Source organism: Puma concolor, unplaced genomic scaffold (assembly GCF_028749965.1).
Source record: "Puma concolor isolate L17-30 unplaced genomic scaffold, mPumCon1.1.hap2 unalloc_scaffold_8, whole genome shotgun sequence".
In the NCBI taxonomy this organism is placed as follows: domain Eukaryota; kingdom Metazoa; phylum Chordata; class Mammalia; order Carnivora; family Felidae; genus Puma; species Puma concolor.
The window spans coordinates 467335-489129 of NW_028240291.1; the positions used below are offsets into that span (position 1 = coordinate 467335).

Consider the following 21795-nt stretch of genomic DNA (forward strand, 5'->3'; position numbering starts at 1 on the left):
CAGGTAAATACAAAGCAAGACCACAATGAGATACCACCTCACACCAGTCATAATAGCTAAAATTAACAACTGAAAAAAAAAAAAAAAAAAAAAAACCAAAACAAAACCCAGCAGGTTATCGGTGAGGATGCAGAGAAAAGGGAACCCTCTCGCAGTGCTCATGGGAATGCAAACTTGTGCAGCCTATCTGGAGACTAGTGTGGAAGTTCTCAAAAACTTAAAAACAGAACTGCCTTGATCCAGCAAGTGTACTAATAGGTTTTACCCAAAGGATACAAAATTACTGATTTGAATGGCTACCTGAACCCCTATATTTATAGCATCACTATCAACAATAGCCAAATTATGGAAAGCATCCAAATGTCCACTGACAGATAAATGGACAAAGAAGATCTCTCTCTCTCTCTCTCCTTCCCTCTCTCTCTCTCCTTCTCTCCCCCACCCCCCTCTCTCCCCACCCCACTGACGTGTGTGTGTGTGTGTGTGGGGGGGGTCTGCAATCAAAATGAATGAAATTTTGCCATTTGCAGCAACATGTACGGAACTAGAGTGGATTATGAAGTCAGAGAATGACAAATACTGTATAATTTCACTAATGTGTGGAATTTAAGAAACAAAACAGAGAAACATAGTAGACGAAAAAAAAGATGGATGGCAAATCAGACTCTTCACTATAGAGAACACAATGATGGTTACCGGAGGGGGAGGTGGGTGCGAGATGGGTTAAATGGGTAATGCGGATTAAAAAGGACACTTATTTTGATGAGCCGTGGGTGTTGTATGGAAATTACGAATCACTAAATTGTACACCTGAAACTATTATCACACTGTATTTTAACTAACTGAAATTTAAATAAAAACCTGAAAAAAATACAAAGAAAAAAAGAAAGAAATCAGTACTTCTACAACTTATTTCAAATTCTTTAAATAATCCTGCTTCCAGGGTACAAAACAGTATCACAGACAACGTCTCCAAGGTCAAGCAAAATCTTACACCTATTAACTTTTCAGTTTAGCCTTTAGGACAGCTCTTGTGTGTTCTTCTCTGATTATTCTGATTCCCCAGCGTTTCAAATTGCTAAACTCTTTCTAGCATGGACTAACTTCTGCTATCACCATCAACATTTCTGTATCTCCACATTGTATTTCAATCATGCTTCCTTAAAGAAACTGTCCTCAATTTTCTGACTAGGTTAAATTGCCTTTTTATACATCTTCATGCTTCTCTTACTTTTTACTTATGTTTGTGGGATGATCCCACCTTATCCAGAGTTTAGCCAATGTCCTAAATTTATAAATCCAAATCTTAAAATAACCTGCCTGTGGGAACACATAAAGATGATGACAGAGCTGCCAAATGAGTGCATACACTTTTGGATAACCACATTAAACTAGTAGTTTGTAAAATGATGTGTAGAACAACAAGCTCTTGACCAAATGAGAGGTAAACAGTGAAATGAAATCATAGTTCTCCACCCAGATTCAGGAAACACAAAAGCCAAAATAAAAATATGACTGAAACAGACAATATACCTGTCAAGACACACACCTTGTTTAAGTTTGCACAGCATTGACTTTTCTGCATCAACTGAAGCACTCTTATCAAGTAAGAGACGTTTTGCTAAATCTTTTTTGTAGAAGGCTTCAAAAACATCTTTCTCTGTAACATTTAAGGAAAAACACCTTAACGTCAAAGATGGAAAATGCAAAATGGCAGAAAATTAAATGAGACACTATATTCAATACATCTGAAAATAGCAACTGAAACGGATGGTTACGTATTATCTGAATGCATTTACATAAAGTATCTCGGAACACTTAAGTTCAGATAGACAGCAGTCAAATTTTTGGTTTCCAGAAGCTGAAGGCAAGAAGGAAGTGAGAAATGACTGCTTAATGTGTATGGAGTTTATACTGAAATTTTTGAGATTAAGTAATTGTGATGGCTGCACAATCATCATGTGAACATACTTATTGCCACTGAATTGTTAGCTTTTTAAAGTTACCAGTTTTACCACCAGAAAACATTATTTGAATTCAATTTAGGTTGGGATCTGCACTTAGTGCTTTCTACTTCCACAATGTTATCATTTTTTTAAACTTTTAAATAGACATTTAAACCAAATTACTCACCATGAATAAACCTAAATAAAATTACCACTTTAGCTAATAATTCTTCAAGTTCTTCATCCGTAGCTTCTTTGTTACCTGTGCGAAGTTTTGAATCCACATACTTTGCTAAAATGTAAAAAAATAATTTTCTAAGTAATGCTATATTTTCAAATATGTATATGAACAAAAACCATTTATTCAAGCAAATACTTTCCCCCAGAGTGAGGTGCGTTACTTTTCACGAAACAAAAAATGAATACGTGACTTAACGGACAGATGAGTGGCAGAAAAAGATAAATTACTTCCTGTAAGTTCTACACTGATATTTTTATATTTCTGTAACCTCAATGATCAAATATTACAATACAGTCATTTCCTCACTACCATGCCCCTAATCTATTTAAAAAAACAAAATATTGCAAGATATTGCATGAAACTGAGATTATATTAATCCCAAAGTCTTAAGGACTTATTAAGTGTTGATTATACTCATTTAAATAATTTATTGTTCTTGAAAAATCAAATTGATAATTTGTTTCAAGTTTTCTTGAACTATCAAATTGATACTGTGTTTCAAGTTTTTATGTCAGCAAAAAGATATCCCTTATAATATAAAATCATTAGGTTTCATGACAGTAAGGAAAGCTTTCATTTATTTTAAAATGAGTCTTATCTACTGATAAGAAAAACTGATAATTTTATAGGACGCTAAAGACACGTGAGCTTCCAAAGGGCTGGGTTACTATTAAACAAAGGAACCAAGTCTTGTGAACACTAAAGTTGAGAGAAATGGTTTATTACAAACATTGATAGTCAATCTGGCAATATTATGACAAATTAGGAGGTCAAACTGAACTCTTCTTACGTAATTTAAAACAACAAAATAAAAAATAAAATACGTATTTCATAAAATTGAAAACCATACCTAGAAGCTCAGCTGGTTTGTTAGGTCTTTTATTAATAAATGTTTCAAAAGCATCTTTCATAGCAACAATAATTTTCTCATTTTTCAGAAAAGACGCTTCAATAATAAAATCTATCTTATCTTTAAAATCCAGAAGCTCTTGCACCATTGTCTTATCTTTCATAGGGTTAATAACTATGCTGCTACCAAATTTCTGGAAAATAAAAGTAATTCAGGTTATTATATTTACACAGCAAGCAAAACACCTTTAAGTTAAATAGAAAATTTTACATCATTTACAAGGAAATCTCAGAAATGCAAATATGCAGTAAATTTCAAAAGAAAAATTCATTCCTACATAAAGACAAGATAATGTGGAAACGAAGCCAACATAAATACACGTAAATCAAAAGTTCATCTGAGTGGAGAATTATTTAGGAACATATCAGAAATGCAAGTCTACGGTGCCTAATAAATCAAAAAGAAGGGTGAGTATATAGAGTAACAGGGACATATAGCAGAAGAAAAGTATCTGAAAATGAACCAAAAAAAAAAAAAAAAAAAAAAGAAGAAGAAGAATAAGAAGAAAGGAAAGTGAAAGGGATCACCAAAAATGGATTGCATTAAAAGAATCATAAAGCTATCAAAACTTGTCAGTATCAAATTTTCCAAATTTCCAAATCGGCAATAAAATCAGGAACTTAAAACTAGGGAAAACACTTAAGGAAGAAAGAAACTATGAAATAACACAACTTCTTGACATCTCACCTTCAACATCTAAATGTTCTCAGAAGCAGTTAAGGGAAGCAATTCAATGGATCCTCAATAATAATAAACCCCATTAAATGTGTGAAAGTCAAAAGGCAACAGGATAACATCTTTAAAGTGCTGGGCGGAAAAACTGTCACCAAAAATTCTATATCCAGAAAAACCATTCTTTAGTAGTGAAGAAAAATTAGGAAATAAGAAGATAAACAAATGTTGAGATAGTTCTTTGCTAGTAGACCTGCCCTCCAAGAAAAACTAACGGGATTTCTTAGTGTTGAAATAAAAGAACAACACGTAATAGTTTGAAGACATATTAAAAATGAACAAAAACATTTGTAAATATATTAGCACACATAAATATAAAGGCCAGTTTCTTCTAAGTATAGATTATAATTCCTTTTTACTATATATGATTTAGGAGACAAATGTAGTAAGCAATAAACATAAACCTATATTCATAAACATGGATGTGTAGAGATTCAATGTGAGACAAAAGCATAAAAGTGAAGGAATGGAACTGTATACAGCAGAGTTTTTGCATACTACTGAACCTAAGTCATTATTATTTCAAACTATATTTAATAACAAAGATTCTCCTTACAATCCCCAAATCAATCAATAACAAAAGAATTTTAAAATACACAGACAATTAAATCAGAGATGAATCTAAGGAGTGCACTGGAAAAAGTCAGCAGTAAAATCAGGCTGTAATGAAAGAACTTACATATACACATAAGACACATGGAAAGCAAACATTATAATGGCAGAAGGCCTTTCTTGTCAATAATTAAGTGTACATGGAATAAACTCCCCGGTTGAAAGGTAGATATTGGCGAAACAAATTTTGAGAACCTAATCTACTATTTGGACTCCCTTTTGATCCAAAGACACAAACAATATTCAAAGAAAAAGGAAGGAACAAGATAGGCACACAAGTCATACTAAAAGAGAGCTGCAGTGGCCATACCACTATTAGACAAACTTGCCTTTGTTATAGTAGAAAAAGAAAAATATTGTATTTTAAAAAGGGTCAGTTTAGAGGTGCTTGGCTGGCTTAGTCTGTAGAATAGCGGACTCTTGACCTCAGGGTTTTAGTTCAAGCCCCACAATGAGTATAGAGATTACTTTTAAAAAAGAGTCAATCTGTCAAGCAATAGAACAATTACAAATATATATACCTAAGATAGAGCTTTAAACCTTCTGAAGCGAAAATTCACACAAATGGGGGAGGAAGTTGTACAATAGTGGGATACTTTACTGGCCCACTTTAATAAACTGATATAACAAGTGGACAAACATAAAGAAAAAATAGACAACAAAACAACATTTAAACTAGACCTAACAGATATATTAATAATCCACAGAACATCAGAGTGTACATTTTTCTTAAATTCACCCAGAACACTCTCAGGATTTTAGGCCACACAACTATCTGCAATAAAATGTAAAAGACTAAAATTACACAAAGTATATTATCTCACCACAATGGGACAAAACCAGAAATGATTTTCAGAAGGAAAAAGTGGAAAATTACAATTATGTGCAAATTAAACACATTCTTTAACAGCCAAACAAGTCACGTAGGAAATTAGAAAACAGATACAAATGAAAATTACAACACCATATGCCAAAACTTATAAAACGATGCAAGAGAGAGAAATTTATATCCATATATGCTTATATGAGAAAGACCTCAAATCAAATAGCTAGCTTTATGCTTCAAGGAACCAGAAAAAGGAGAGAAAACTAAACAAAACTAGCGTGGGAAGCAGAGAAGAAACAAATCAAAAGATAAAATCAAGAAAATGAAAGGAAATGAAAACTGAAATGAAAAATCAAGAGCATAGAACCAAATGCTTCACAGCAAATATAAACAAAACCGATAAATGATAATGAAATCAGCAACACTCTGGAATAGGTGGTCCTGGACCCTAGTCTCTCCACATAAAAACACAGATTAACAACCAACAGTCTAGTGTATTCTATAGAAAAATTTGAGAGGAAAACTTGGCAACACAAGAACACACTTTTGAAAACCCTAGAACCTCTTGGGTGAGTCTGAAGTGCTCCTTTCTGCACAAAAACTGGGAAAAGCTGCATCAAACAGTAATGCCAGCAATTTCACACTGACTATACATACTGTCCTCCCCCAGGCCGGACTAGTACCACACTGAGAGATGTACTCTGGACCTAGTTTTTCCAGTGGTAAAAAGATAGTTTAAGGCTGACACTTAGCTTTGCCAGTATTCATGGGTGGCCCCAGGAAGAAAACTACTCTCTATCATTTCCTAGGGAACACTGACAGACCACCTATGGTAAAGGCTGGACCATGTGTAAGCTAGTCACAAAGAAGGACACAGAGCTCACAGTAGTCAAAGGTCAGATTATGGCAGAGGCACTGCATCCCAGACAGCACCCAGACAAGCAAATGCAACTGACTAACGAGTACAGCTGAGGTCACCAACCAGTGATTTGGTTTGGCTTGGAGCTGGGTCTGTGACCCTTCTGGGCAGAAAACCAGGCAAGCTGCCCACTGAACCACAGACTAGAACTTGAAGCCCCAGTCATCCAGGAAACTTGACCATGCAGCACAGACTTTGACTCCGCCCAATCACACCCAAAGCTAGCCACCAGCCTAAATCTAACTATCTTATCTGGGAGACTGGTCAGCCACCCTGCTGAAAAATAACACACAGTGGCTCTGGTCTAATACTCCTCTCACCTAATGCAGTGCACAATCTGAAACACCACTTCAGCCAGGTAAAAGAGCTGGTGGTCCCACTCAACCAGTGGCAAAGGTAGAGAGCCCAGCCAATGGTCTTGCCTGACAGTGGATTCCCACTTGGTGGCCTCTCCTGATCATGAAGCCCAGCATACAACGCTATCTAGCCACACAGTAAATCCAATCCTGGCAAAGGAGCACATCCTGTCTTTTGCCTAACCACAGAGGCATCTCAGCAGCCCTCAGAATAGTCAATGGATGTGCCCTGATGCAAGTCCAGCCTGTCCTCAGTGTTGGTGGTAACCCTGCCTGAGCAGAGACACCAGAAGTAGCCCTAATCACCCATGGATGTTCTACGCTGGCCTGTTCAGAAACCTCATATACATGGACTGGTAAAAACCTTCCCACCAAAGTAAACTTGTAAACCTTGTATGAGCTCATCACTTTCAAATACGCAGGTCTCACACACAACAATAAAAGAACAAGGAACAAGGGGCATGTGACAACACCACAGAAGTTTTTAATGAAGTTAAATGAAGACAGGAAAACTTACATAAATGGGAGAATCAACACAAATAGAGAAATGATTTTAAAACCAAACTAGAACACCTAGAGCTAAGGAATGCAATTACTGATTTGAAAAACTCAGCAGAGAGTTTAAACAACATATTCAATCAAGCATAAGAAAGAATCTGTGAGAGTCCTGGGAACATGGTGGAGTAGGAGGATCCCCGGCTCACCTCATCCCAAAGACACACCAAGAAAACGGCCACATCAGTGGAACTAATCTGAAAATTACACAAAGACTGGCATCAATATTTTCCACAGTTTATCACAGACGAGGCCAACGCAGAAAACACAGGAGAATGAAGACTTTATTAGGACCAAACCTCTGGTGAGACTAACCAAAAAATGGAAGAACACCATAAGCATGGAGAAGCAACAAGAGTAGGCACATACTAGGCACCCACAGCACAGGAGACCTGCACTAGAAGATAACTCACTATAACCTGTAGCTTTGAAAACCACTGGGTCTTAACTTTTAGCTACTATCTACATGGGCTTAACTCCAGGTACTTTTAAAAATCAGTCGTCTTGGGGCGCCTGGGTGGCTCGGTCGGTTAAGCGTCCGACTTCGGCTCAGGTCATGATCTCACGGTCCGTGGGTTCGAGCCCCGCGTCGGGCTCTGTGCTGACAGCTCAGAGCCTGGAGCCTGTTTCGGATTCTGTGTCTCCCTCTCTCTGTGACCCTCCCCCGTTCATGCTCTGTCTCTCTCTGTCTCAAAAATAAAAATAAACATTAAAAAAAATTAAAAAACAAATCAGTCATCTCAGTTACGGGAGAGCCAGAAAAGTAGCAATAAATTGAGTGTGCTGTGCCTTTGTGACTCAGTTGGCTGGGCATCTGACTCTTGATTTTGGCTCAGGCCATGATCTCTGAGGTCATGAGACTGAGTCCTGTGTCAGGCTCAGCACTAACTGTGGAGCCTGCTTAAATTCTCTCTCTTCCTCTGCTTCTCACCTCACTCACGCTCTCTTCTTCTCTAAGAAAGAAAGAAAGAAACTGAGTCTCTATCTTGAAGAGCAAGTATAAACAATAACCTGGATAAGATATAGCACAGAAGCAGGACTTCTGAAAGAGCCTGAGGTATATGGGAAGGAGATTTATTTACTAATCTCAGAATATGTCCTGGGAGTGGAGCAGAAATTTTAGGATGCTATGCCAAGAACGTAAATGTTAACAGATGCCATTTCTTTCCCATTCCCCGGTCGAGATACACAGACGTTTATAGGAACTAGTGTGAACACTCTGCACCTATCTTTCTATCAGAAAGAGTTCCCCTGCCTCCGAGGGAAAGAGCTCCCCTGCTTCCAAGTTCCACTGTAGATCCACTCCATCCAACCTTCCTCACGTAGCAGGCATTCCTCCAAAGCAGCTCCTACACAACACACCCTGTCTCATCCATGAAATGCAGCTACATGAACATCAAAGATGAGCATCAAACCATTTTGAACACCTAGGAAATTTATCTGAGGATTAATGCAATAGTCTGCATAATTTGAGACAGAGAACTTAGCAGGTACATTGTATGGAGAGATTAACCAGCGGAGAGATGCCACAGAGTCTCCTATGTGGAGGGAAGGGAGAAAAGAGAAAAGGGGACAGTGTAGCATATCAGGATCATGCAAGAAAACCAACCCCCACCCCCCCCCCCGCCCAAAAGTAGCTGAAGAGAAAAAAAAGAGTGAAAAAACTCAGAGAGGACTGGACAAAAATTCTGTTTCCCAAAACCACTGACGGAGAGAAACGAGAGGGTTTCAATACCACAGTATTCTATAGAGTGGAGCACAGTGTCTGAGGTTTGAAGCTTAATACCTGGCAGTGCTCTGGTGAGAACGTCCATGAGTAGACAGAGGGGTCTGATGGGTCCACGTGCCACACGGGGAAAAGTGGCACCCCAGCTTGGAGGGCATTTGGTAGAAGCCATACAGCCTCCCCAGAGGCAAAAGTCCCAGCAGACCCTGGAGAGCAGCCACATTTGCTGGTATTGCAACAAAGATACCAGAGTGCGGTGAAAACGGGCACCAGCTGTATGTCGTGAATATGCCATTAATTCTAAATATACACTGCTGCACAATCACATGGATGTCTTGTAATTGAGCCAGGGTACTGGCCATTGCTCAAAGAGAACTGCCCCAGGGAATCAGTACAAACAGACCCCAAAGGCACCAGGGTCTCTGAAATGTGGGGTTTTCAACACAGCCCCATCTGAGATAGAAGTCTGGAAGGAGACACCACCTGGCAGGCAGGTATCCTGGACTCAGAGTAGAGGTGGGGAGTGGACAAAAGCACCAGACAGAGGAAGGATGCTTGACTGTGGGACGTGAGAGCGTGAAGTTTGCCTTCCAGAGACTAGGCAACTGAATAAAGCCATTTTTCCCCTCTAGAGCATGTGAAAACTCACACACAGATCAAGCCCAGTAGGCTAAGCAGTGCCATCAAGTGGAGAACAGAGCTGTTATACCAAGCCCTGCTAACTGTGCTCTCCATATACATCCTCAAGAAGACCAGCACAAATTCCTTCTACCTTCTCATTAGACTACAGACTATAGTGTTCTGCACCAGGGAAACTAGATGTAACTTCATTCAGGTTTCTTTCTGTTTGCTGTTTCGCTTATTGGTTGACTTTCTTTCCTTCTGTTTTTGTTTGTGTTCTTTTTTCTATTTCTATATCAGAAACAAATTATTTTTTATTTTAAAAATTTTTATTCTACTCTATTATTTAATTTTTTTGAGTTTTTAATTTTTTAACTTTTTCCCTTTCTTTTTTTACTCTATTCTATTAAGCTTTTCTCAACAAGAAGGCCAAAACACACCTAAGATCTAGATCCCTTTATTTATTTCCTTTTTAAATTTTTAATTTAAATTTTTTATTTTATTACATTTTTTCTTCCTCTAAAATGACAAGACAGAGGAACTCACCCCCAAAAAAGAACAGGAAAAAAATGATGGCAGGGATTTAATCAATACAGGTATAAGTAAAATGTCTGCACTAGAATTTAAAATCATGATTATATGAATATGAGCTGAGTGGGGGAAAAAAAAAAAAAAAAAGCATGAAACACAGGAGAATCCCTTAATGCAGAAAGAAAAGCACTAAAACCTAGGCAGGCCAAAACTAAAAATTCGCTAACCAAGATGCAATCTCACATGAAAGCCGTGACAGCTGAGAATGGATGAAGCAAAACAGCATACGGAAGATAAAATTATGGAAAATAATTAAGCAGGGAAAAAAGGTAAACAAAACCAAAAGATCACTACAAAGACTTAGAGAAACCAATAACTTATTAAAAAGGAATAACATCTGAGTCAAAGGAGTCCCAGAAGATGAAGAGACAGGAAAATGGGCAGAAGGTTTATAGGAGCAAATTGTATCTGAACACTTCCCTAATCTGGAGGACAGACATAAAAATCCAAGAAGCACCGAGAACTCCCATTACATTCAAGAAAAACTGACCATAACACACGCATATCATAGTCAAAATCACAAAATATAAGACAAGAATTTGAAGGCAGCAAGGGGAAAAGTGTTTAACCTACATGGGAAGACATATCAGGTTCCCAGCAGGTATGTCACAGAAACATGGAAGACGAGAAACGAGTAAAAGGATATATTAAATGTGCTGAATACCAGATATTCTTTATACAGCAAAACTGTCATTCAGAATAGGAGAGATGCAGAGTTTCCCATAAAAACAAAAACGTAAATGACTTTGTGAACCACTAAATCAGCCCTGCAAGAAATTTTAAGGGGGGCTCTGAATGGAGAAAAAACAAACCAAAACAAAATAAAAAGACCAAATCAACAAAGACTACAAAGGCACAGAGATCGTCACAAAAATACCACTTCTATAAGTAACACTATGACACTAAATTGACACCTTTCAGTAATTATTCTAGACGTAAATGGACCAAAATGCTCCAATAAAAAGACGTATGGTATCAGAATGGGTAAAAAAACAAGACCCATCTGTATACTGCCTACAAGAGACTCACTTTGCTCCTAAAGACACCTACACGCTGAAAGAAGGGGGCTGGAGAACCATGTATCAAGCTAATGGTCATTAAAAGAAAGCTGGAGTAGGCGTACTTATGTCAAACTAGATTTTAAAACAAAAACTATGAAAAGAGATGAAGTGAATTATAATTAAGGTACCATTCATCAAGAAGACCTAACAATTGTAAATATTTACGCCACCAGTGTGACAGCACCCAAATATGCAATGTCATTTTAACGACAAATGTAAGAAACTCGTTGAGAAAAGCACCGTAATTGTAGGGGATTTTAACACTCAACCTACATCAATGGACAGATGATCTAAGCAGAAAATGAAGGAAACAATGGCTGTGAATAACACACTTGGCTAGATGGACTTAACAGATACATTCAGAATATTTCATCCTAAGGGAGCAAAATACACATTCTTTTCAAGTGCACATGGAACATTCTGTAGAACAGATTACATAATGGGTTACAAATCAGCCTTCATGAGATACAAAAAAAAAAAAAAACAAACAAACAAACAAAAAAACACCGAGTTAAGCCCATGCGTATTTTTCAGATCCCAACACCATGAAACACAAAATCCACCACAAGAAAAATTTGGTGCGACCACAAAACCTGGAGATTAAAGAACATCCTAAAGAATCAATGGCTTAGGGGAGGAGAGGACAACATGGTGGAGAAGTAGGCAGATCCATACTTCCTGCGACTCTCAAACAAAGAAGTGCACAAGCCGAGGGACTTTGAACGCCAAAGCCTGGAGGAAAAGAGGCTGAATCTACCAGGAAGAAAATGGGAAAGTTGGAGAAAAACATAGGTGGGTGACTGTGAACTGAGAGAGATAAAAAAGCCGACGTGGGCATGGAGGGGAGGGACCCCCTTCTGCGGAGAGACAAAGGGAAAGGAAAGAGCAGCTAGGGAAGTGTAGGACCATATCCGGACAGGAGAAAGACCTCAGACTGAGATGGAGAGGGATCTGATCTCTAAATGTGGGGTTTTCTTCGGACTGGGGCTGGCTCCCTGTTCCCGGACAGGGGGAGGAGGGCAGCCAAGGCCTGGGTGTGGTGGTTAATCAGGGGCTCAGTCCCCAGTTGGGACCAAGTGGTTCCCTCCCTGGAGGGCTGAGCGATAGTACAAAGCCTGCCTGCAGCTGCCACCCCCAGGCTCAGTGGCTAGGCTGAGGACACAGTCTGCAGTAGGAAAAGGCGGCTGTCTCCCTGGAGTGCTGTGGTAAAGACAAAGCCTGCCTGTGTCTGCCTGAGTCTGCAAGGGCGGTGGCTCAGTCCGCAGTAGGAAAAGGCAGTCCTCCCTGAAGCGTGGCGGCACAAAGCCAGCTGGAGCCACATATTGGACCACACTGAGAGGCGCTTCCCCAGTGCCAGAGCGCAGGGAAGCAGGACTTTGAATCCTAGCCAAGCACAGGGTCGGGGGAGTTAGTGGAGCAAGAAGGACCGCCCCATCTATGCCAGCGGCACAGTAAGGAGGACTCAAACAAAGTCCACTGAGTCTGGTCCCTGGAGAAGAGACTGGGGGATTGCCATTCCCCCCGCCGCCACCACCACCACCACCACCACCACCACCACCACCACCACCACCACCACCATCAAGGCAGGGCCTCAAGGATCACCCCTGGGGCCCATAGTGGAGGGAGGTGGGTCCAGATTATACCAAACCACACTCCTTAGCACTGGGTAACCACCAGAGCGGCACAGAGCCTGTGGAAAACTCCCCCCGACAAGCACTTCAGCACTGCCTGGATTAACTCTAGATCAATTCTGGTGATATAGATATATTCTCCCCCCACCTCCATTTCTCCTCCTTATCTCTTCCCTCCCCTAGGCTGGTTACTCTGTTTATTGGTGTGTCTAAACAGACACATTTAATCCATTGTCTTGATACATGTTCTACACCTCCTTCTTTTTACATCCCTTTCTCTCTCTCTCTGGAATAATCAAGCCATATAGTTTCTCTGTCTGGGTAACTGTATCTTCGTTTCGTTTCCCTGCCTCCTCCTTTATTTTCCTTTCTCTCTATGGATTAAGCCTTTTAGTCTCTCTGCCTAGTCAACGTTTAGTTTTTCTTCCTCCCACACTCCTATCACTTCTCTTCTTGTATGTGCTCTTCCATCATCAACGCCTCCACCCTCTAATTTATTTCTAGTGGGTCATTTTCAGTTTGTTTTTTTAGTCTTTAGTTTTTTGTTTTTATTTGTTTCTTTGTGCTGTTTGTTTGTTTCTTCTGTGCTTGAGTGGTTTTGTCTCCTGTTTGTCTGTTTTCCTTTATCGGTTACTCAAAGGAACAAATCAAAGCACGCCTGGTGTAGGGTCCAAAATATCACTATCAGTAGGGTAATAAAATAACCAAAGTCACAACAACAGAGAGCGAGTAACAATCTCCAGAAAACACCTCCTGAAGGGCCAGACCCTGGACAGTGTATGACCCTCCTTTAATATAGCAGTGCTCGCAGGTGCAGAGCACACAACAAGCTTTTAAAATGCATAAGGGACAGTAAAATACCCAAAATGAGGAAACAGAAGAATTCTCCTAAAAAGATATTCCTGGAGGTAGAGACGGCTAACGAATTGATCAAAACCGACTTAAGCAACGTAACTGAACAAGAATTTAGAATAATAGTCATAAATATTGCTAGCTTGAAAAAAGCAGAGAAGACAGCAGAGACTCTATTGTTACAGAGATCAAGGGACTAAAATATAGTCATGAGGAATTAAAAATGCCCCCTACCAATAAAAAAGGAATTAAATGAAGTGTAAAACACAAGGGAGGCAGCCAGAGAGCGGACTGAAGACAGAGGGGAGAAAAGGAGAAGTAGAAGATAAAATTACGGAAAAGGAGGAAGTTGTGAAAAAGAGAGAGAGAAAAAATCCAGGACTATGAGGGGAGAATTAGAGAACTAAGTGACGCAATCAAATGGAACAATATCCATATCATACGAATTCCAGAAGAAGAAGAAGAGAGAGAAAGGGGCTGAAGGTGTCCTTGAACAAATCATAGCTGAGACTTCCTTGCTCAGGGGAAGGAAACAGGCACTGAAATCCAAGAGGCACAGAGAACCCACTTCAGACATGACTTAAATTGATCTTCTGCGCAACATATCACAGTGAAACGGGCAAAATACAAGGATAAAGAGAAAATTCTGAAAGCAGCTAGGAATAAACATGCTCTAACATATAAAGACAGACCGATGAAACTCATGACTGATCTGTCTACTGAAACTTGGCAGGCCAGAAAGGAATGGCAGGAAATCTTCAATGTGATGAACAGAAAAAATATGCAGCCAAGAATCCTTTATCCAGAAAGTCTGTCACTCAGAATAGAAGGAGATATAAAGGTTTTCCCAAACAAACAAACAAACAAACAAACAAACAAACAAACAAACAAAATGAAGGAATACATCACCACTAAACCAGCCCTACAAGAGATCCTAAGAGGGTAAGTGAAATGCGGCAAGGACCACAAAGGACCAGAGACACCACCACAAGCATGAAACCTACCAATAACACAATGACTCTAAACCCGTATCTTTCAAGAATAACACTGAATGTGAATGGAAACACACAGGGTATCAGAATGCTTGGGAAAAAAAAACAAAAAAACAAAAAAACAAGACCCATCTATTTGCTATCTACAAGAGACTCATTTCAGGCCTGAGGACACCTTCAGATTGAAGTGACATTGAAAGATGGAGAACTATCATGCTACTGGAAGTCAAAAGAAAGCTTGAGTAGCCATACTTATATCAGAAAAAACTAGACATTAAATTAAAACCTGTAAGAAGAAATGAAGAAGGGCATTATATAATAATTACAGGGTCTATACATAAGGAAGAGCTAACAATTATAAATGTCTATGCACCACATTCTGGAGCCCCCAAATATCTAAAACAATGAATCACAAACATAAGCAAGCTTATTGATAAGAATGTGATAATGGCAGGGGGAGTTTAATACCCCACATACAACAAAGGATTGATCATCTACACAGGATCAAAAGGAGAAAAGGGCCCTGAATGATCCATTGGACCAGACGGACTTGACAGATATATTTAGAACTCTGCATTCCAAAGCAACAGAATATACTTTCTTCTCGAGTGCACATGGAACTTTCTCCAAGATACATCACATACTGGGTCACAACACAGTCCTTAATAAGTATAAAGATCATACCATGCACACTTTCGGGTCATAATGCTAGGAAACTTGAAATCAACCATAAGAAAAAGTCTGGAAAACCACCAAAAGCATGGAGGTCAAGGAACACCCTACTAAAGAATCAATGGGTCAACCAGGCAATTAGAGAAGGAACTGAAAAATATATGGAAACAAATGAAAATGAAAATACAACAATCCAAATGCTCTGGGATGCAGTGAAGGCAGTCCTGAGAGGAAAATACATTGCAATCCAGGCCTATCTCAAGAAACAGGAAAAATCCCAAATACAAAACCTAACAGCATACCTAAAGAAACAAGAAGCAGAACAGCAAAGGCACTCCAAACCCCGCAGAAGAAGAGAAATAATAAATATCAGAGCAGAAATAAACAATATAGAACCTAAAAAACTGTAGAGCAGATCAATGCAAACAAGAGTTGTTTGTTTTTTGGAAAAAGAAACAAAACTGACAAACCTCTAGCCAGGCTTCTCAAAAAGAAAAGGGAGATGACCCAAATAGAGAAAATCATGAATGAAAATGGAATTATGACAACCAATCCCTCAGAAATACAAGCAATTATCAGGGAATACTATGAAAAATGATATGCCAACAAACTGGATACCCTGGAAGAAATGGACATATTCCTAAGCACCCACACACTTCCAACACTGAAACAGGAAGAAATAGAAAACTTGAACAGACCCGTAACCAGCAAAGAAATTGAATCAGTTATCAAAAATCTCCCAGCAAATAAGAGTCCAGGACCAGATGGCTTCCCAGGGGAATTCTACAAGACGTTTAAAGCAGAGATAATATACATCCTTCTCAAGCTGTTCCAAAAAATAGAAAGGGAAGGAAAACTTCCAGACTCATTCTATGAAGCCAGCATTACTCTGATTCCCACATGAGACAGAGATCCAGCAAAAACAAAACAAAACAAAAGAAAACAAAACAAAACAAAACAAAACTACAGGCTAATATCCCTGATGAATATGGATGCACAAATTCTCAACAAGATACTAGCAAATCAAATTCTACAGTATATAAAAATAATTATTCACCATGATCAACTGGAATTCATTCCTGGGCTGCAGGGCTGGTTGACATTCGCGTATCAATCAATGTGATACATCACATTAACAAAAGAAAACAAAAGAACCACATGATCCTGTCAACCAATGTAGAAAAAGCATCTGACAAAATTCAGCATCCTTTCTAAATAAAAACCCTCGGAAATGGCAGGATAGAAGGAACATACTTAAACATCATTAAAGCCATTTATGAAAAGCCCACAGCTAATATCATCCTCAATGGGGAAACACTGAGAGGTTTCCCCCTGAGATCAGTAACAGGACAGGGATGTTCACCCTCACCGCTGTTATTTAACGTAGTGTTGGAAGTTGTAGCATCAGCAATCAGACAACAAAAGGAAACCAAAGGCATCAAAAGTGGCAAAGTTAAAGTCAAGCTTTCACTTTTGCAGATGACATAATACTCTACATGGAAAACCCAAGAGACTCCACCAAAGGCTGCTAGAATGGATACATGAATTCAGCAAAGTCGCAGGATACAAAATCGATGTACAGACATCAAGTGCATTTTTATACACCAATAATTAACCAACATAAAGAGAAATAAAGAAACTGAACCCATTCACAATTGCACCAAGAATCATAAAATACCTAGGAATAAACCTAACCAAAGATGTAAAAGACGTGTATGCTGAAAACTATTGAAAGCTGATGAAGGAAACTGAAGAAGATACAAAGAAATGGAAACCATTCCGAGCTCATGGATTCGCAGAATACATATTGTTGAAATGTCAATACTACCCAAAGCAATACTACCCAAAGCAATCTACGCATTCAATGCAATCCCAATCCCAATCAAAATTCTTCTCGAAGCTAGAATAAGGAATCCTAAAATTTGTACGGAACCATAAAAGACCCCAAACAGCCAAAGTAATATTGAAGAAGAAGACTGAAGCGGGAGGCATCACAATCCCAGACTTTCGCCTCTACAAAGCTGTAATCGTCAAGACAGTATGGTATTGGCACAAAAACAGACACATAGACCAAGGAAATAGAATAGAAATCCCAGACCTGGACCCACAAATGCATGCTCAACTAATCTTTGACAAAGCAGGGAAGAATATCCAATGAAAAACAGACGGTCTCTCTAACAAATCGTGCTGGGAGAACTGGACAGAAACATGCAGAAGAATTAAACTAGACCATTTTCTTACACCATTCACAAAAATAAACTCAAAATGGGTGGAGGACCTGACTGTGAGACAGGAAACCATCAAAACCTTAGAGGAGAAAGCAGGAAAAAAAACCTCTCTGACCTCAGCTGCAACAATTTCTTACTCAACGCATCTCAAAAGGCAAGGGAATTAAAAGCAAAAATGAACTATTGGGACCTCGTGTAGACAGAGCGCTTCTGCACTTCAAAGGAAACAATCAACAAAAATAGAAGGCAACCAACGGAATGGGAAAAGATATTTATAATGACGTATCGGACAAAGGGCTAGTACCCAAAATCTATAATGAACTCACCAGACTCCATACCTGGAAAACAAATAATCCAGTGAAGAAATGAGCAGAAGACATGAATAGACACTTTTCTAAAGAAGACATCCATGTGGCCAACAGGCACATGAAAAGACGCTCAACATGACTCCTCACCAGGGAAATACAAATCAAAACCACACTCAGATACCACCTCTCTCCAGTCAGAGTGGCTAAAATGAGCAAATCAGGAGACTACAGATGCTGGAGAGGATGTGGAGAAATGGGAACTCTCTTGCACTGTTGGTGGGAATGCAAACTGGTGTAGCTGCTCTGGAAAACAGTGTGGAGGTTCCTCAAAAAATTAAAAACAGAACTACCCTATGACCCAACAATAGCACTGCTAGGAATTTACCCAAGGGTTACAGGAGTAATGATGCATAGGGGCACTTGTACCCCAACGTTTATAGCAGCACTTTCAACAATAGCCGCATTATGGAAAGAGCCTAAGTGTCCATCAACTGACAAATGGATAAAGAAGATGTGGTTTATATATACAATGGGATACTACTTGGCAATGAGAAAGAATGAAATCTGGCCATTTGTGGCAAGGTGGATGGAGCTGGAGAGTATTATGCTAAGTGAAATAAAGTCAGGCAGAGAAAGACAAACACCATTATGTTTCACTCATATGTGGATCCTGAGAAACTTAACAGAAGACCATGGGTGATGAGAAGGGGCAAAAAAAGTTACAGGGAGGGAAGCAGGGAAACCATGAGACTCTTAAATACTGAGAACAATCTGAGGGTTGATTGGGGGTGGGGGAGAGGGGAAAGTGGGTCATGGGCATTGACGAGGGCACCTGTTGGGATGAGCACTGGTACTGTACAGATATCAATTTAAAAATAAATTGTATACATATGTATAAATGAATATAATTATATATGTATGTATAAATAAATATAAATGTGTAAAAATATATATTTATTTTATACATAAATATATATTCACAAATACATAAAATATAAAGAGAATTCATAAATTATATATTTATAAATAGAATTCAAGTTATATATATAACTTGAGAGAGAGGGAGAGAATCAAAGGGTTAACCTAGAAATTCACGACCAAATTAAAAAGCAAATTAAAAAGTATATGGAAGCCTAAGTACATGAAAAGACAACAGTTCAAAATTCTGGGATGCAGGAAGCACATAGCAATTCAAACATTCCTAAAGACGGAAGAAACATCTCAAAAACACCTTATACCTAAAGGAGTTGGCTAAAAGAAATAATGCTCAAAATCCAGCACAGGAAGAGACATAATAAAGATTAGAGCAGAAATCAATGGTACTGAAATAACAAAAAAAGTACAACAGATCAACAAAACCAGGAACTGGTTCTCTGAAAGAATTAACACAACTGATAAAGCCCAGACTGGTCAAAAAGAAAACAGAAAGGACCCAAATACATAAAGTCACAAATAAAAGAGGAGAGATCAAAATCACAAATGAAAGAGGAGGTATCACAACCAACACCACAGACACGCAAATAATAATTAGTGACTATTATAAGAAATTATATGCCAACAAATTGGGCAATCTGGAAAAAAATGGACAAATTCCAATAAAGACACAAACTAACAACACTGAAAGAGCAATAGAAAATTTGAACCAAATCATACCCAGTAAAGACACTGAGTAAGTAATAAAAAATCTCCCAAAAAACCGGAAGTCCAAAGACAGATGGCTTCCCAAGGGCATGCTACCAACATTTCAAGAAGAGTTAATACGGAAAACGTCCATATTCATTCTATGAATCCAGCATCACCTAGATTTTAAAACCCTAAAAAACAAAAAACACTAAAAAGGAAAACTACAGATTAATTTCCCTGACGAACATGGGTGTAAAAACTCTCAACACGACACTAGGAAAACAAATGCAATAACACATTAAAAGAACTATTCACCATGATCGAGTGGAATTTATTCCTGGACTGCAAGACTGGCTCACTATCTGCAATTATCTCAATGTGATACACTCCATCAAAAAGGGAAAGGATAAGAACTATATGATCCTCTCAACAGATGCAGAAAAAGCATTTGACCAAATACAACATCTTTTCTTAATGAAAATTCAAAAGAAAGCAGAGACAGAATTAACATTCCTCAACAATCTAAAGGCCATAAACAAAATATCCACACCTATTATCATCCTCAATGGGGAAGAACTTAGGGTATTCCCCCTAAAGTCAGGAACATGACAGGGATGTCCGCTCTCACCACTGTTGTTCAATACAGTGTTGGAAGTGCAAGCCTCAGCAATCAGACAACAGAAAAGAACAGACGGCATACAAACTGGCAAGAAAGAAGTCAAAATTCACTTTCACAGATTACATGACACTCTATGTGGAACTCTTGAAAATCTCCACCAAAAAATGTTACAACTGACTGGAATTAAGCACAGATGCCAGATATAAGTCAACGCAAAGAAACTGGCTGTATTTCTATACACCAATAATAAAGCAGAAGAGAAATCAAGGAATCAATCCCATATACAACTGCACCAAAATCCATAAAATACCTAGGAATAAACCAAACCAAATAGGTAAAATATCCAATATGATGAAAAGTATAGGAAGTTGATGAAAAGAAACAGAAAACACAAAGAAATGGAAAAATATTCCATGCTCCTGAAGTGAGAAAACAAATGTTGTTAAAATGTCGATTCTACCCAAAGCAATCTACGCAGTCAATTCAATCCCTATCAAACTAACCCCAGAAACATTCAGAGAGCTAGAACAGACAATTCTAAAATGTTTACAGGACCAGAAAAGACCCCAAATAATCAAAGTAATGTTGAAAAAGAAAACCAAAACTAGACGTATCACAACTCTGGACTTCAAGGTATACTGCCAAGCTGTAATCATCAATACAGTATGGTACTGCACAAACACAGACACACGGATCAATGGAGTAGAAAAGAAAACCCGTAAGCGGACCCATAAATGTATGGCTAACTAATCTTTTACAAACAGGAAATTGTATCCAATGGAAAAAAGACAGTCTTTTCAGCAAATGGTGTTGGGAAAACTGGACAGCAACATTCAGAAGGATGAACCTGGACCTCTCTCTTACTGTAAATACATGAAAATGAACTCAAGTGGATGAAAGACCCAAATGTTAGACAGGAAGCCATCAAATCCTAGAAGAAAACACAGGCAACAACCATTCTGACCTTGGTTGCACCGACTTCTTAGATATTTTTCCAGAGGCAAGGGAAACAAAAACAAAGCTGAACTACTGGACCTCACGAAGATAAAAAATCTTCTCCACAGCGAGGGAAACAATCAACAAAACTGTAAGGAACACAGTGGAATGGAAGAAGATATTTGCAAAGGACAGAAAGGGTAATATCTAAAATGTATAAACAACATCAAACTCAACACCAAAAAAACAAATAACCCAGGGAAGAAATGGGCGAAGGACATGACAAAAGACACTTTCCCAAAGAGGCCATCCAGATGGCCCCTCCGTTTGGGAGGGGTTTGTTCTGGGAGTTTTCTGGTCAATGTCTGGGATATTTAGGATTATTTGATAATTATTTAGTTGTGTTCCTGTGTTGATGGGAGCCTGAAATAAATAAATAAATAAATAAATAAATAAATAAATAAATAAATAAATAAATAAATAAGTAAGTAACTAAATATATTTAAATATATATAAATATATTTAATACTGAAATATAAATAATACATTAAATAAAGAAGTAACTTAAAAATGAATAAGTAACTTACAAAAAGAAGAAAATCCTGCCATTTGCAAAAAACGGATGAACCTGGAAGATATATGCTAAGTTAAATAAGCCAGAGACATAAAGAAAAATACTTTACGGTATCATGTATATGTGGAACCTCACTAAAAAATAGAGCTCAAAGAAATACAGAGTAGAACGGTGATTTCCAGAAGTTGGAGTTGGAGGAAATGTAGAGATGTTGGTCAAAGAGTAAACAATTTCACAACAACAAATTAGATAACCTAGATGGAC

The 21795-nt window shown here is 38.4% G+C and overlaps 1 protein-coding gene across 5 annotated transcripts in view; it reads right to left on the reverse strand.

Moving 5' to 3' along the window:
* The window catches only part of LOC147570842 (cullin-4B-like), a 139327-nt gene that overhangs the window by 85289 nt on the left and 32243 nt on the right, over window positions 1-21795 (reverse strand). For all 5 annotated transcript variants that reach the window (XM_086696743.1, XM_086696742.1, XM_086696740.1 and 2 more), the window contains 3 exons: window positions 3038-3230; window positions 2134-2238; window positions 1550-1660 (listed from right to left, as the gene is read on the reverse strand). In XM_086696743.1, coding sequence (XP_086552869.1) covers window positions 1550-1660; window positions 2134-2238; window positions 3038-3230 — 409 coding nt within the window. The remainder of the gene's footprint in view (window positions 1-1549; window positions 1661-2133; window positions 2239-3037; window positions 3231-21795) is intronic.